Source organism: Artemia sp. Qi Xiang Cuo, chromosome 1 (genome assembly GCF_049724085.1).
Source record: "Artemia sp. Qi Xiang Cuo chromosome 1, ASM4972408v1, whole genome shotgun sequence".
In the NCBI taxonomy this organism is placed as follows: domain Eukaryota; kingdom Metazoa; phylum Arthropoda; class Branchiopoda; order Anostraca; family Artemiidae; genus Artemia; species Artemia sp. Qi Xiang Cuo.
Genome location: NC_142794.1, coordinates 62,677,926 through 62,696,198, shown reverse-complemented (window position 1 = coordinate 62,696,198; position 18,273 = coordinate 62,677,926). Strand labels below are relative to the sequence as shown.

The 18,273-nt window shown below is 35.8% G+C and overlaps 1 protein-coding gene across 1 annotated transcript in view; it reads right to left on the bottom strand.

Annotated features, from left to right (window-relative positions):
• LOC148956576 (U2 snRNP-associated SURP motif-containing protein) overlaps positions 1–18,273 on the bottom strand; it is an 88,271-nt gene that overhangs the window by 7,073 nt on the left and 62,925 nt on the right. Inside the window, exons 2-5 of the mRNA XM_089085982.1 lie at positions 13,968–15,210; positions 12,220–12,759; positions 10,694–10,931; positions 4,907–5,121 (exon numbers count right to left, since the gene is read on the bottom strand). Coding sequence (XP_088942108.1) covers positions 4,907–5,121; positions 10,694–10,931; positions 12,220–12,759; positions 13,968–15,203 — 2,229 coding nt within the window. The 5' untranslated portion in view covers positions 15,204–15,210. The remainder of the gene's footprint in view (positions 1–4,906; positions 5,122–10,693; positions 10,932–12,219; positions 12,760–13,967; positions 15,211–18,273) is intronic.

Sequence of the window (18,273 nt, the reverse complement as noted above, 5' to 3'; positions counted from 1 at the left end):
AATTCCAAGAATCAAGAAGTCAAAATAGGAAGTCACAGAAGAAATTTAATTTCTTGAAAACCAATATAAGCTCCAGTTCTTGTATTAAAAAAAAATACTTAAACTTTATCTAGAAAAAAAGTTACCTCATGGATATCAAGGAAAATGATGTGCGATGACAGCTTTATAAGTTATTTCTTAGTGTACAGTTAATTTCCGATATAGAAGAGTACATGTTTTTTTGTTTACTTTTCATAGCATTAAACGTCTCAAAACGTTTATGGAATTATTTCCCAAACATTACTAGAGAAAAAGAATTTACTTAGGTTTTTGGAGATATAATATGAATTTCTATCAGTATCCAAAGTTATTTAATTCCTACAAGGTTTACAAGAGGAATTCTGTTTTTGGAAAACCCATGTTAGTTAGCTCCAGTTCTTAGAAAATAAAGATACGTCTATCCGCGATAGAAAAAAATGAAATTCCACCATGCCCAAAAAGAGAGTTACTTCTAGGATACCAAAAAATTTGATACGTCCTGACGACTTTGAAAATTGTTTCTAAGTCAACGAAGCAACTTCGAATACCAGAAAGTTCATGTCATCTTGCTTACTTTTCGTAGTATTACCCGAATTAAGTACGAGAGGCATCAAATCAAAAATTTCAAAAACAATCCGAAAACTCAGGATTTTGTATTTGAGACCGACTTTTCGAAAAAAGTTCCCAAGAGATCTAGAAGAGATGTAGAATTTAGTTCTCTGATTCTCAGAGAGATAATGTAACGCTCTGTAGAAAAACGACGTAAATTGTTCTGAAAACCATTACTTTCACAGCTAAGATTCTAGTTTTGACACCATGTACAACATGAGGAAAAATACTTTTTATTTTTTTTTCTGGAAAACTAGTGGAAATTTTACAAACTTCACAAGAATATTTCTGCCCTGTTTCATGATTTCAAGATGCAGAAAAATTTCGAGTGTGCATCTCTTAGCCGCCTCAGAGCTACAAACCGCTGATAATGAGAAAAAATAGACCTAAAAGTAGCGGTGTTGCTCCATAGCACAAATACAGGAACACTTCTTATATCCAAATAAACTGAACAATAAAAAAAACACTTTTTTCCAGCAGCCCAGAAAAATTAAACTGTACTAAGACTAAAAACAAAAGCTTGGAAGGTAGGGAATAGAAAACTGCACAAGACAGTCTTTATGTTCAAGTTAAAGGATATGGCGTTGTTAAGCTCCTTGAACAGTTATAAAAAATGTAATGACCACCATATGCTATCATTTTTAGTCTTAAAGGTGTGTCAGTATGACCCAAGTACACATCTGTCCATATTTAATGTCTTCATAATTTAAAAGGACAGATAAATTAGGCAGCTTACATGGTTGCTAAACTAGAAAAATTATAAATTTCCAGGATAAATTTGTGTTTTGGTCCTACAGTAAGCACCAAAATATAACATATTCAATTAAATATTTCGAAGTTGCGTTTGAAATTGACATGGTACACTCAGAACACACAAGGTTGTAGATTTGAGCGATACGAGTAACATAATTAGCGACTCTTTACCCCCATCTAAATTTTAATGTACACCCTCTTCCCAAAAAACAACAACAAAACAATAAACAAGTCAGTAGCAAATTAGGGTTAGCTTTTCTTTGATATGGAGAAGAAGAAAACATCTCAAATGAGGATTCTCGATAAATTCGAATATCTTTTTTACGATAGGGGCATATCTAAGCCGAAAAAGTAAATCTTGAAAATAACGGGCCAATGGCCATTAGGAAAAAAAAAGAAAGAAGAATAGTAAAACCAACATTTCGCATTATTACATCAAGGAGTTCTCAGTGATAAAAAGGAAAAGAATTTAAAACGAATCAATTTAAAAAGAAAAAGATCTACAATCAAAAGAGAATAAAGGAAGTAGAATACACAATCAACAAGCTACATCTATCACAACATAGAAACCACTGGTTGCTTCTGTGTATCATAATTTGCTTTTGATAATTATCAAAAGCAAATTATAGATCTACGTAGATATAAATCTACTAAACAAATACTATGGTTTTGCAAAGTAAAAGGCAGAAGTGGGGACAATGAAGGACAGATAGATGGATATGATAGTCATTCAGAGATATTGGAATACAAAATTAAACCCACCCCCACCCCCCTTCTAGAGTTACCGCTTTTTACGTTTTTTTTTATATGTACTACTTTTTTCTGGTAGGTATCAGTACAAACAGTAGATGCAAGGGTAAGTTCGCCCCTTATTAGGGGGAGGAGGCACTGTGTTGATCCAGCACTGAGGTTTTCAATCCTAACAGTGTGAATTGACGTACGAATAGTTTGAGGAACTACCTCCACCCAGGGGCGTCCCGAGGCGTGGGAGAGGCCCCCCAAATTTTTTGGCATTCGGTAAAATTTTCGCCGAAGGCAAAAATTTCGGCCGAAATGTTGCAAATTCGGCCAAAATTTAACAAGATTTTTTATATCTGCAGAAAATTCGGCATAAATCAGGTAACGGTTCGGTAAAATTTATGAAGATCCCCCCTCAATAAAATGAGCCGCGAGGAGCTCCTGCCTCAACCTGATCTAGAGCTTTCACCTTACATACTGTCCCTTTCCACATACAAATCCTATTACCAGACATTACACGAATGGCATAGAATTACTAGCAATAAAATGTTTAAATTTATTATTCCATTACGTTTCCCAGTATCTGTTTGTGTCAGTTTTGGCTACTCAAGCAAGAAAAGAAGAAGAAAAAAAGAAAGTCTTCTGTGACTATGATGTTTTGTCTGATTGTGCTAGTCAACATTCAATTTATATTTGTCGTGTGTTACATCAATTCTGATATGGTTTCTAGTCAAGAATCTGAATCTCCCTTAAAAACTGCTATAACACTTGCAATTAATGCATTTCAGGTTTTATTGTTCATTTTTGGGCTTTTTTTGAACCCTCTGGTTAAAGAGAACTTTTCTATCTTCCATGTGTTACACCCTTTCTAATGTACTTTATATTATAAAACATGAATCCGGCCTTATCATATAATGTTTCTACCCCTTTATAATGCTCTACCGTAACTGTTCTATTTAAAGTACCAAGAACAATAAAAATGAAGTCTGAATCTTTAAACTGGTTTAGTGGAAACTTACACAACCATACAAGTGCTTAAAAATTAGGAAAACCTAGGGGTTCAATTTTTAATGAGAAAGACCTCCAAATGCCATGGAAGAAACTTTTAATAAAACAGTAAAATTAGAAAAGAAAAAACGCTTTCTTTTTCTTTTTTTTTATGTTCATTGTCTTGAGGTTTGAGATATTGGGAACAACTTTGAAACATCAAATGGTATTACTAATAAAATATAACTAACTTTGAATCGACATGGTAAGGAATAGCTTTTCAAAATATAGATAAGTGTTTCTGGTGTTGCCTAATAGCCACTTCTGGCCAGGCTATTCTTTGCCAGGCAGCTCATTGTTGTTAGCCATTTGATCACGTCTAGTATCTCTGAACCTGAAGGTGGTGCCATGTTGATTTCATAGGGTGGTTTTTCAACTGTTGGTGGCAGCATCAGTGTTATATCTTCCCATCTGCATTTGGATTAAACAGCTCTTTAAAGTGATTCTTTCAGGGATCAAGTTTACCTTCTAAATCAGGAATCAAATTTCCTTGGGAGTCTTTTAAGGGACCAGTGATAGATGACTTGTTTTCCGGTTATTTCTTTGGAGGTTCCATACAACCTTGACTGCTTTTTCCGTCTCTAAAGCACCCTCATCTGAGAATTGTTGGCAGCCCTGACGTAGAGTAATTTTAAACTTTTTACGTAGCGGCTTTTGTACTGCTTGTTGATGTCCGTCGTTTAGCCTCAGTTAGACATAATTTTTCCTTGGCTTAGCAGGTGCAAAGCCCATAACTTATAGCTGCCACCTTTTCAGTAGTTCCTTTCCATAGGATGGTCAGATGTTCAATATAATCTGTCAGATTTGCAAACTGGTTCTGCAACTTCAGGCAGAAGTCTTCTTCCACTGTTTAACTTTTCAGTTTATCCCCGTCTAACTTCCTTTTTGGGGATTGTCTCCTCCTCCTGCTCAAGTTCAGGGTATCTTTGAACCTGCAAGTGCATGATTACTTCCAGATTTTGATCCCGTACACGCTCCTCTCTACGCACGAGAATTGATGACTGAGGAGTGCCAACGCAGACAGATCAAGATACGGTCAGTTTGGGCAGCTATGAAGGCATCGTTTGAAGGCCATGTTATCCTTTGAGAGGGTCTGTTGGAGCATGGTGTTGGTAATGGTAAGGTTATGGGAACTCACGAACTGGAGAAGTCTATCCCCATAGGAGTACCGCTGGCCATGATTGAACGGACCAACAATATCACCAACCATGGGGTGTGTTGATTTTGAAAATATGACTTTTATTATTTAATTTTTATCATACGAAGCACAAATATTAAATTCAATCTTTGCTTCGGACCCCAAAGAGAAGAAACTAGACATAGGCTTTAGACCTAGGGATTCAAATGTCACAAAACTACTTATTGAATTTCATCTGATTGCTTTGTGTATATTGCGTAAAAAAGAAACATTGTCAAATTTACTGTACTAGTTTCCACTTATATTTGTAATTTTGTAACAGCCAACAGAAAAATCGTAGAAAATCTCAATTTTTGGCTGGTATGAATAGACCTAAGATGGAACCGGGGGTCAAAAATGATTTTATTTTGATGTCTCTCGTACTTTGATTTCATTGGCCTTCTTTACATCTAATCAGGTTATAAGTTAATATTTGTCTGCTATCTTATACCCAATTGTATCCAAATCTCTAACTTTATTACAGATTGAATATGATGAAGGTTTTTGCAAATTTGAATTGGAGAATTCATTTTTTTTCATTTAGAGATAAGGAAAAAAGCAAACCTCTATTTCACGGAGTATCATGCGCTTATCCTCAGATGCAGTAGAAGACTTTTCACTTGTCTGGCTTGTTTCATCTTGTTCTTCTAAGGGAATACCATCTATATCCTCATCTGCAGAAGGCTGCAATGGCTCCACAGTTTCCCACTTAGATGCAGAGAAGGCTTGAGACTCTACTTCAGTTGGGTCAACTTCCTCCCATTTAGAAGGCTTGAAACCTGTATGAATGAGCAAAGATCATTAGGAAAATCATGGTGTATTTTCCATTTCCCCAAGATTGCCCCAAAAACATCTTCCTCTTCTGGAAGAATTGTGGCCCACAAATTTGATTTTTGATCGTGGAGACCTGTGAAGGGGGAGGGGGTGTATGGGCAATGGTCCTCTTTGTAAACAAGAAGATAGTAAAAAAGGTAAAAATGAATAGGAAAGTGGGAAATATTGCCACTTAAATCTTGTTGGAAACAAGATTGGCGGGACCCCCTCGGTCCCACCAAAAAATACCTGAGACATTCCCATCAAGAGTTTAGCTCGTCCACCTATATACGACTTTTAAGCCGCAAATAGCCCCGTTTAGACGGTACTAGAGGTAACTTCAGAAATGGGCACCAATGTTAAAAATATTACATACATTAAATCAACTGAAAATAAGAAGCCCATGAAAATCTTTGGAGAATTATTATGTCAAAAGATTGAGGCCTTCATATTAAAATTAAAATCAAATGCAACCAAGTCTTTTAAGCCAACAAGTGGATGAAAGTTTTTACCAATGGAAAACTTCCTAACTTTTCTTTCATACAGGAGGCCCATATCCTGGTTCTGCGGGGGAGGGGGGGGGGGGAGAAGATTCACTTTAGAACTTTACAGGACACTCAATACGGTTTAACAAAAAAAAAAAAAAAAAAAAAATGACTTTGGGAAAAGATATTGAAAAATTCTATTAGCTTTTAGGCCCTTAAGAGGGCAAAACTGAAAGTGTTTAAGGCACAGGTAATCAGTCGAACAGTTTATCAAAGAGAATATCTAACTATATGCATAATATGGAATATTTCTTAGAGGGAACTGTTCGATATTTCCACGTTAAGCCGTTAGCACCAGAAGAAAGAATACACATCCTCCAGGCGTAGAATTGGAGGAGCATTGACAAAATAGAATTCTTTCTTATTATCTATTAATCAAAAGTTTTCGCCTCGTAAAACTTCCCTTCAGATAACTTTGATGCATGTTTGCTTTGGAGTTTAAATTATTAGAACTTGCAATAGAAGCTAAAACGTTTTCAGGTATCACTAACTGCCCTTTCCCTGTAGACTTTATGTTAGCATTTGACAAGAGGTTGGATGTTATTGGACAGTTTGAGAAGTTAACTTCCCTTGCATCCAAAAAGTCATAGCTTTCTGCCGGTGGCTCATGAACACTAACAAGTTTTTTGATCCAATACCTGGTTTTAAATGATGACTAGTTCGACTTTATGTTGGGCATCCTCAATAAAGTATCGCACACAAAACCTTCCCCTCTAATTCATTTCTCCAGCGATCTACTCCTTACTACACTTTTCCAGAACCCGTAGCCTCCCCCAAGCCCAAATTCAGTTCTTGCACGCGTATAGGCACGGATGGTTTGGTCTTAAACTGATCAATTGTTTTTTTTTCAATATGTTAAAGTAGCTGTACCCCAACGTAGCTGAATATGGCAGCACATAGGCCGACATATTTTAGCAACTGCTTAACATAAAGAAAGAAAAACGAGCAAAAATGGAGTTTTTAAAGGCCAAATGAAAATACTGAAAAAACACAACAAAGCTAATATTTCGAGGGGACAAACGCCTCTCTTCTTCAGCGCGAAACGAAAAAATATAATCAGTGCGAGTGCCAAAGAACAAACCAACAAATAAAACATGGAAGGTCAATGTGAATGTGAAAAAAAGCAATGAAAAAAAACAAAAAATTAAAAGATGAATAAAGATCAATAAAAGCCAAAAAATTTTAAGAATTAAAACCAAATACCTAACAACAATAAAAGTGAGTCATTCACCAATATCCGTGATTTGTAAAGAAATTTAAAATTATACTGCCATCGACAGATACTAGCGAATAACTTTATTCGCTAGTATTCGAGAGTTATTCGAGTTATTTGCTAGAATCTGTCGATGGCGGTTCAATTTTGAATTTCTTTGCAAATCACGGATATTGGTGAATGACTCACTTTTATTGTTTTTAGGTATTTGGTTTTAATTCTTACAAGCTCACATAAGTACTTCCAAAAATTTCGAAATCCACATAAAAGGAATAAGAACACATAAAATAACTGGCAAAAAGAAAGTGGCCGACACAGTAACAAAAAATGGTCATAAATCACTAAAAAAAAAAAATTAATATTTAATATTTTTTAATTATAATTAATAATTAATATTAATAATAATATTTTTAGCGAGCCACAAACCAACACTACCGTCTCCTAAGCTAAGAACATTTCTTAACACGATACCTTTTCGAAGAATTAGAATTATACAAGGATACCCTTTTTAAAATTTCCGAGTTCAGGCTTATATTCAGAGAATTTTCATTAAAAAAAGAGCACATGAAATTTATATAAGATATCCCTTTTCAATAAAGTTTAAATTCAATCTATGGGACATTCCCATGGTCAGTGTCAAAGTAGCGTGGCGTGTATTACAGATCTAGAATTTAATCCCAACCTTTCGAAAATGTTTTAAAGTAGACTGTACAGTTTAGAGAAGTTTTAATAGTTTTAATTGTCTTTTTATTATATGAGCTATTCAAAGGCGCTCACACAAATCCCACTTTTTATATTTTTGAGGTATTGCAGTCAAAGTACTTGATTTACTATCAAGATAGCAATTAGCCTTGTAAATTCACAAGGGATGTTCCCCAAAAAATAACGATCATTACAAACAAATGACAAAGAAAAAAAAGGTTTTACCAGTAAACACTATTTATTACCATTATTTTCTCATAGCCCTTTTCTACAAGAAAACCCAAAAGAAGATCCGCAAAAAAGCCTTGGACATTTTCCCACCGAATAATTAACGAATCGAAATCAAATCAGCAAATAATCTTCTATTGGAATTTATCCACTACTGGTCTCTGAATGTCTCATATCTCTCTTATTTTAAAGTCTTTCTTATCAAATAGACGACGAAGAAAAAGACGACACAAATAGACGAAAAAAATTACCATAACTAAAGGTCCTAATTTACAAGTTTGTAATTTCATAGCAATTAGCGAATGAGCTTTCAAAATGAGCTTTATTAAGCAAATCTTAGAACTAGTCTTAGGCTAACTATCTTCTTCATAAAGATTCTCTTTTATTAACTTGCCTCCTCGCTTTTTTGTCTTAACTTTTTCAGTCAATTGCCAATCAATGAAGGAAAAAAAGGAGTTGAAATGCTGAAAGAATTCACTTTTAGGGATTAGACCCTAAACGTACAGTCCAATCAATATTTGTATTCTAGTAGCAAGTTGTTTACTATGCCTATTATAGGAAGCCAATCTTACTAACCCCACTTTCATGTATTTTTAAAGATTTGGCCTTCAAAACATTTAATTTCCCAATAATCATCGCATATTAAAAAAAATTTCTCCCCCAAAATAATTATTACCCCCCCCCCCCAAAAAAAAATCAACAATTGAATCATGAAGAAAAAATAGAAGTTAATTTAGGTACATCCGTTTTAAAATGGACTTAATAGTTTTTTTTTTCAAACCTAAGGACATAAGCAAATAGCAAAACTTCTGAAGTTTTTTTCTACGCGAACAAAGTGTGCAATGATTGAAACTAGCACTGGATTTTCGGTTTTAATTTACTCGTCTGTTTGTGTTCCCGACTTGTTCCAGCTGGCCTGAATAGTTTGCATGTCAGTCGTAAGACCCTTAACAATACCCTGTAGATGCAACGAATCTGTAAAAGGCCAATATATATTCTATAATTCAGGAAATACTTGTTTGCTCCAAAGAGTCTAAAGGTAAGATACTTATTAGAAAAAAAAAATAATAAATACATTAAAACAACTACTTATGCAGATGAGAAAAGGAAATAAAACGAACACAAGAGGGAAAAAAAAGCTATGCGAATATTTAGCAATAGGTTACCCGCTGGACTTATTTTGAAATGCCAAGACAAAGCTGTAATATGCTATATACCTCCGTCTGCACTTATTACTACAAATGCAAGGTTATGAGAAGTCTGCCATTAGTGGAACTGTCTCGAAAATTATCGGGCTGTCGTTACAGCTGCAAGCTTAACTAGCGGGCTTTCAGGGAGAAAGTGCTGAAACCTGACATAAGTAATATATTTAGTATCACTTCAACTATCCTTTTTACTACAAGCCAAGCTTCTTGGGCCAAGTAACCTTTTTATGTTTGTAATTATTTTTTTTTAGTGTTAATAAATGACCGATTGATTGATTATACCTAATACTAATTCAATGTATTAAAAAGGCGTATGAACTACACATTCCATCAAATGAAGATTTGGTAGTTAAACAAGAAAATGCTGACACTTCCAAATTGTCTACACCCCTCAAAGAAAGAATGGAGAGGGGCTAACTTGGAAACAAATGACGCAGTGTAAATGCTACTGCATCCATTTTTCAGGGATTTAATATTTTATTACAGGCGGTTAGTACAGTTAAAATATAAATAGCAATAATAAAACATGTATTTTTTGGCTGTTAATCATTGTTTTATAATAATAATTTGTTCCTAATATCTAATACGCAGTTTCGTAATTGTGCTTGTACATGAAGATCTACACAATTACAGTACTTTATTTTTGCTTACTATAAGGTCGGGTTGCAGTTGTACTTAATAGATGCTTTTCCACAGCAAACTTTCACCGTCTAACTTGAGCCTAACTTCGTCTTAATATTTATAAGCGTAGCAAATTTAAAATCAGGGGACTTCTGGATTTGACTGAACATCATTAGAACAGAAGTACAATTCCTCGACAATAGCAATTGTGGTGCCAGTTTCATAAGTAAATCCTAAGGCTGAATATTAAAGTAAATCCAAAACTAACTCTTTTTAATAAAATTTCTATCCAAAATTTTTGCGTTGTTTTTCTATCTCCATATTTGGCTATGAGCTTTGAAATAAACACTATTTAGCCCTCTTCTTGTTTCAATGGTCATGTCAGAGTGAAATACAGGGGCACTATTTTATTAAAAATCAAGGGATGTCTATCTAGCCGTTTCGCCTCTGGGCATTCAAAAATCAAAGCCCAAAATTTCCTGTTCTACGGTCTTTGAGAGTATCATTTACCATCAAGAGTACTTGCTCTTATCAATATGTTGGCTTTTGCAACTTCAAACAGCTTAGCAGCTGGACCTGATTTTGTTTTGCTGTGTCGAGAACATTTCGATCAAATTGGCAGCGATCAATAGTCTATTCGGTCATCTAGTAAAATCTGGAAAGGGAGGGGAAAAATTCATAGAACTGGGAATTTGGAACGAAAAAAATGGGTTCTAAATTAGTAGCGTATGCGCGGATTCAATGATAAATTCGAGAAAGAATGTCACAGGAAAAAAGGGAGAATTTCAGAGGGGTTTCATTATAGGGGCCTCCGGTATCATCTAGTGGGTAGCGTATCCCTAAAAAATGAACATCCCACTCGTCTTGTCATACTAAATGAACTTTTTAGTCCTTATCAGTCTCTAAAGTCCTATTTTTACATTAATAAATTGCGTCAATTTGAAAGCTTTTTGGCACTCAGAAAAGCAACAATTGTATATTAAATCTAGAATTCCCTCCTCCCAACAGCTGATCATTCATTTACCTGGGAGAACAGTTGCCTTCTTGGATTCAATCGCTGACTGTTTACTTGGACCTGGAGATTCTTTTTTCACTTCTTGTTTGATGGAGCCTTGAAGCATTCCTGCATGTCTTAGCAAGGCAGCACCGTCTAAAGGCATACCACCGTCGCTGTCTGCATCCTCTTCACTCACAGGGGCACCATCAATATCTTCCTCTTCTTCTTCTTGGTCTATTGGCTTACCATCCAAATCTTCTGATTCCTAGAAATATGGAAATAATCAAATTCATTAAAATTAGCACCCAAGAAAAAATACTGCATCTTTCTTTGCCACAGACTTTGTCTAAACACTTTAGCATAGGCTATGTATTTGAAAATAGAATAGGTCTCTCATTTAAATCCAAAATGGCGTGAATATCTTTTGATTCTTTATGGACAATGAATCTTTCGCTTCATTTATTGCCGGACGGCTCCACAGCATTCAGAGCATGTACCATATAACAAAAAGTACAAAAATACATATTTTTGACACATCTATTAACTCTATAAGGCAGTTTTGCTCTATAAGGCTAAAATATTACCCATCAATTCTAACCGCCTCAAACATAGTTTATACATAAGTCACATGAAACATATATGTCAGAGAACACATTTTTATTTAAGGCTGTAAGTGGGAAAAAATTACACTGCAAGTTTAATCTGTTAATGCACTGCTGATATACATATAAAGACAAACATACTCACAAATTTATTAGGCTCATAATTTTTGGTAGTCTTGAGCAAGAATTCTCTAACTCATTTCAAAGAGAATTTGAAATCCATTTTTTCCTTAGTCTTGGCGATATATTTTTGGTTTCGTATCAAAAGTTAACGGCAACTACAACACTTAAAGTTTTTATGAAAACAAAGTTTACTGAAGGATTTAAAAAAGATAAATCTAAAAAACAACAGTGTGCAGCAGGTTGCCTTGGCTTCAATTGGGTAGGCTGTGTAGCAGAAAACATGCACTGTTAATATGCTGATGTAAAATATTAAAATGTGCACTTTATGCAAAATGTGACTTTAAGTAAGAAGTGTTCAAAGAGTTCCCTTTCAATCTTGTTTCTGAATGAACACAAAATATGTCTGTTTGTTTTGATTATGATGATGCATTCCGGATTTTATATGAAAATCCGACAGCTTCCCCCAAAGTCACAGTCAAATTAAAAAAAAGCATACTTCCAATAGTAAAAAAAAAAAAAAATATATGAGTTCATCCAAACTGAATGGTTGGTACAACATTTCTTGGTTAGATAACCCAACTAAAAAGTCATATGATCTCAAATACCACATTACTGCCTTTGCAGGGTTTTACTACCTCAGTTTTTATCCTTTCCAGAGACACAGCTATTTTCCATAGAATTCTTACTAAAAATTTGATACAAAAATGATGGGAAAGAAATTACAATAAGTTAAGTAAGTTAAGTACTAGTACTTATTAGTTAAGTAGACATATATCGTTTTGAATTTGTCGTAAAAGGTGCTGAAAAAAGTATCATAATAATAGTCACCTTTATAGGTTCCATTACTTCCTCTTTAACCTCTTCTTTTATCAATTTCCCATCATATCCCATAAATACATTCTGAATTCTAATTAGCATATCCTGGGGATAGATAGACCAATCTTGCCAGGCTTTTAAGATTTGAAGTACCCTTTGTTTAAAGGCATCTGCAACCAATGGATCTTCCAATTTGTCATAAGTAATATGCAACAACTCAAAAATCTCGGTTATTCTTTCCTGGAACGCTTTGCGAAACAACGATGCATTTGTCAAACGCGCTGTTGTATTATGGAGAATGTCTGAAAGCAAGTAGAGTCGAGCCACTTTCTTAAACAGAGCTGTTGATTCTCCGGACAAACTTTCTTGCAAACACTGGGCTATTTCGTCAGCAGCATCGGCATGTTCTAAGCAGAATACCATAGCTTCTCCGATCTCTGTTCGTTCAGGGCGTAAATGACGCAATAAACTTTCTAAACGCTTTCTTTGGGCTTTTGAAAGGGTTTTTCGGCGATCTTCTTCATCATCAGATACTAAATCTTCTGGCATTCCCTAAGACAAGTAAGATTTATGTTAGAAAATAAATAAAGAATGTAAACAGGGATTTGGCCAGAAGAAAGAGGAAGAAGAAAAGATAAAAGCAGATTAAGGTCCTGCTCACCAGGAATATGACAATGTTCCCAGTAGTTTGTACATAATACACTTTTATCTGCTCTTTCGACACCTCCAAATCCTGCAAAAATGCCTGTTCTAACAATGCATCCACCTAACAAGACAGACAGATACTCAAAAAGTCATTCATGGACTCTCTCCTTCAAATACTTGGAAGAATCACATATAATGCATTTTTCCTTAAAAGTCTTACACCCACTCCTACCCCCGAAAAATTCTGACAAAGAGTGTGTTCTGGACCAAAATTAACATTAATGACTATAGACTACTTGTTTCTAATTATTTTTGCTCCAAAACATCATATAACACGAAACTATAGGCAAATTGTGTCACTACAAGTGCTGAACAGACTACACTGTTTACTCTTTTACTAAATTACTCTTGCCTATACAAAATTTTATAGGTCACTTAACTATAGTAGGCAGCCAACCCTTAAAGAGAGAGAGAGCGAGAGAGAGAGAGAGAGAGAGAAGAGAGAGAGAGAGAGAGAGAGAGAGAGAGAGAGAGAGAGAGAGAGAGAGAGAGAGAGAGAGAGAGAGAGAGAGAGAGAGAGAGAGAGAGAGAGAGAGAGAGAGAGAGAGAGAGAGAGAGAGAGAGAGAGAGAGAGAGAGAGAGAGAGAGAGAGAGAGAGAGAGAGAGAGAGAGAGAGAGAGAGAGAGAGAGAGAGCTATCCCAATGTAAACGCTTCTTTTAGTAGTTATTATTATTATTATTTTTTTTTAATATGGACCAATTTGAGCTAGAAAACAATAATATTTCCTTAGCCACAGAGAAAAGGTTAGAAACTCAAATTTTAAGAAATCCAAGTAACGTTGGCTTACACCAGTCAACTTTTTCTGCTCCTCCCAAGCATAAAAGAAGTTGTATCATTCCTATATATGCATTTGAAGAGCCAAGAAAAAATTAAGCGGAAGAAAGACTAAGAGAACGACTTCTTTGAATGAAAGATTTTTTCAAAGAATGATTTTAGATCCCGAGTGTATTATATCCCACGAAACCAGTAATATAGCAACGCTTAGGCACGCAATTCGAAGGTTTTTCTTCATGATGTATAATTATTTACCGAAGAATTGAATCAAAACAAATACCTGTACAAATGGGTTCATCTGTGGTGGCAGCCAAATGCTACCTCCTTCAAACATCCTAAACATATCTAGATTCCATCGAGTTGGAGAATCCCCTTGTAAAACAGAAAAAAGCTTCCATCGATAGTATACATGGGCAGGACTTCGGTTATCAAAAAGAAATCGAAACAGCGGATTATCCATCTCTCTATTCATCATCATTGCTTCAAACATGGGACCTTCTCTCACAACAAATTCCACCATCCTATGAATCAGCATGAGCAAACTTCTTTCTGTTGGCACACAGACCTTGACAATAGCACGTTGAAGAATTTCTTCAAATATAGGCTCATCTTCTTCACAATTGGGGAAAGGTATCCCTGGTGGAGGAATACGATCTTTGTCAATGCTAACCGGTTGTGCATTGAAGGGCAACCCTGACGGAGGTGGAGGCAATGTTGCTTTTAGCATTTTTGGTGGTATATAAATAGGCCGAGCCGGAATTGGTACACACTTTCCCCAGCTCATTTTCATTTCAAAGCCATGCACATCTTTTCCACAAAGTTTTTTCATACACCTTTCAGCATCTTTGCGAGTCATGTAGGCAACAAAGCCGCAGTTTTTGCCACGCGACTTTTCTTCTTCCGTTCTTGGCCACATTATTTTAATTGATGCAAGAGGTCCAAACTTGCCAAACAGTTCCATCAACTGCTGTTCGCTAACTTTAGGACTAATGCTGGCCAGATAGATATTAGTTGTATTTGGATCTTGATTATCAATGCCCCGCACTATTTCATCATACAAAGGTGTTTGCAAGGGTATAATTGGCTCAAATCTAGTTTTCCTACCACTTATTTCTGGAAGAAAGCTGCCCTTAATTCTATGCTTTTCTTCTCTTTCCGTTTGTATTATTTTTAATTCTTCCTTAAAAAGCTCTAGGTTCGATTTCTTTTTTTCTTTTTCTTTCTTTTTGAAGACTAGTTTGTCATCCTTTGCAAGAGATGCAGCAATACTCTCTGCTGCCGCTTTCTTTGAAGCAAAACTTTCCGCTAGTTCTGCAAGTTTTGAAGTAGGTTTATAAAGTTTGCCTTTGTCCGAAACATCTTCTTTTCTTGCACCAGCATCATAAACTCCTGCTTTGACCCAAACCTTATTAACACTGCCAGAATTCTCCCCTTCGAATGTTGCAACAAATTCTTCATAAACTTTAGCAGCATCTGCACTACCTATTGTGTCTCTTGTCCTTTCTCTTCGCGACATTATAAACCTAGAAATACAGCAATTATATATATTCAATCAGAGATAAAGAGGACCATTGCTTTTAAACGGATAAAACTATATAATTTTTACAAGCTTTGAAGCCATCTGTACGCTTTGTGATAACAACATTTTCTCCTTAGCTTTGTATTATTGTAAAAAGTTGCATCGCTTTTTCCGTCATTGGATAAGATACCATTGTTTTATATGTCCTTATTTTTGTTGTTTTTTTACGGTTCGTGTTTGTGCATGCTTTATTTCTTTTGTGTCATTTCTTATGGGCCATCACAAAAAGTACCATTATTTCTTAATGCAATTGTTTTGTGCGTGTTCGGTCTAATTTAGACCCCTCTCCCCCAAGGAAAAATTGGGTTGACTCTAGATTGTTTCAAATAAGGGCAATTTTTAAAAATGTAAAGGCAATGAAGAAAGAAACAGAAGAAATATATCAAGAATATAGAAAATTATGGAATGAATCGTAGCAGCCCTGATATTTCGAGAAAGAAGTAGGCCTAAAGACCTCTTTCATCATGCAAATGCTTTGATTGCAGTCACAGAAAATAGCACGATAATAAAACACACGAAAAATTATTTTTGTGGGTTGGTGCAATCCTTCATGAGTGCAATTGTCTATATACAACTTTTTTTCAGGAGGGGGGAGGAGGTCTGAAATCATCTGTGGCAGTAGCTTTACGCAGATACACTATCAAAGACTATACAACTCTCATGGGTATAGTTTTTATGGGTACAATTTTCTGTGAACAGAAAAATCAAGCTATATGTAAGATTAGTTTGAAGTGATCTTTTTTCTTGTTATAGCTGGAATGCAGTAAAATGGGTATAAGGAGACCGCAGTCCAGTCAGCCACCCTAGACTCATTAAAAGCTTAACTTGACAAGAATAGCACGTTGACTGGAAGCTCAATTAGAAATCAACAATCAACAGGAGTTAACACAGAACCAATAGTGTACATCTACAGGAGGCCATCAGCGCCTTATCTCTTTGGACTGGAAGCTCAATTAGAAATCAACAATCAACAGGAGTTAACACAGAACCAATAGTGTACATCTACAGGAGGCCATCAGCGCCTTATCTTTTTGGTACTGTGATTTAAGGTTAAAAAGACTCTAAGTCTTTCTAAAAAAAAATCCAAGTTCGGTTTACTTCTCTTGAAATGTATGGATTATGCAGCTGGCTCCCAGGATCGAATCTAGAGTCAAGGCCAATTTTGAATTTTCCTCCTAAGCTAGAACCTATATTCATAGTCTTCCGAATTATAGATATAATCTGGATTTGTGAAGGACTAGAATTATTGATGTTGAAAACCCTTCAATACCTATATAGTAAAAAATTGTTTGCCAGATTTGCTCAGATAAGCCTGGTGTCCACCCCAGATCAGCTTGAAACTGAAATAACAATCCCACCCCATTTGGGCAAAAGCGACCACCTGTCATTGAAGTCAATTTAGCTTTCTAAAAGATCACAAACAAATCCACCAAGAAGGTCTACACTAACTATGCAGTAGCTGGAGCAATACATAGTGGATTGGACTGGGAATTGCTACTTGTGTGAAATACAGAACAGCAATAGATATTCTTCAAGAAAAGACTATTGATATCCTTTAATTCTGTAAGAAAAAGTCAAAACACATGACCTGTGTCAAAGCCCTAGACCCTTCCTCTACATGACCCCTCAGATGCATAGAGAAAAAAATGAAATTGGAACAAGTACTGCAAAAAAAGAGAAATATGATTACTATAAAAAATTTACGAGGCTCAAAATAAATTTGAAAATCTCAATAAACAGCGTTTTATTCAAACGATGAGTCTAAGCTTGCAGATGATAGAAAAAGAAATCCCAAAAGGTTCTGGAATTACATCAGAGGCAACGCTATAGCGTTGCCTATAGTAAAGACCATACGGCTCCAATGTTTTATTATTATTTTTCCCCATATGCACTTAATACGGAAGTGGTCTTCGAAGAAACTTCTAATGAGGCTCATTCGATTGGAAATCGAGAGTTCTAGCACCCTTTTTACGGGTAAAAAAGTGATTGGAAGGGAACTAACACCCCTTCCACACCCACCATCTCCCCAAACACATCCAGTCGAAATTTTGAGATAACCCTTTTGTTTTACGTAGTTGATTTCCAGATAGAAATTATGTTTCTGAGGAGGACACTCCCCCCACAGCCCTCAGGGTAAGGGGGCAAGGGTTGTAAGTTATGCCCTGGGGACATATAAGCTTTTTCTAGAAAAAGCTTATAGCTTCGTTTTTAATAGCCGAAAGTGATTGGAGGGCTACCAACCCCCCTCTGACGCCAACCTTCTCTCCAAACACATACAATCAAAATTTTGACATAGCCATTTTGTTCAAGTTAGTTTAAAGTTCTGGAAATTAGGTCTTTGAGGATGACAACCCCCACAGCCCTAAGGGTAAGGGTTGTAAGTTATACCCTGGAGGCATGTAAGGTTTTTTATAGAAGGCGTTGTCGTAGAAACTTCAAAAAGGGCTCATTCGATTGGAAAATGTAAATGGCTAGTGCCACTTTCAATAGTCGGAAGTGATTGGAAGGCAACTAACACCCCTTCCACACCCACCATTTCCCCAAACACATCAAATAAAAATATTGAGATAGCCATTTTGTTCAACATAGTTGAAAGTTCTGGAAATTTTATCTTTGAGCGGGAGACTCCCCCCACAGTCTTTGGGGCAAGGGTTATAAGTTATGCCCTGGGGGCATATATGGTTCTTATGGAAGGAATGCTCGTATAAACTTCAGAGACGGCTCATTTGACTGGAAATTGAAAGTTCTAGTTCACTTTTTGAGCGTCAAAAGATATCGAAGGGTAAACAGCCCCCCCACGCCCCTTTCTCCCAAATGCATCCGATAAAAATTTTGAGATAGCTATTTTGTTAAAAATAGTTCAAAGATAGTATAACAGTAGAAATGGGGGTACCAGCCCCATGTGGCACCCCTGCTGCCACCTACAACTTTTTTTAACACCATATATGGGCATAGAACCACGTGGTTTATGGTTTTTGTCAATGAGAATGAAAAAACAGGAATTTTG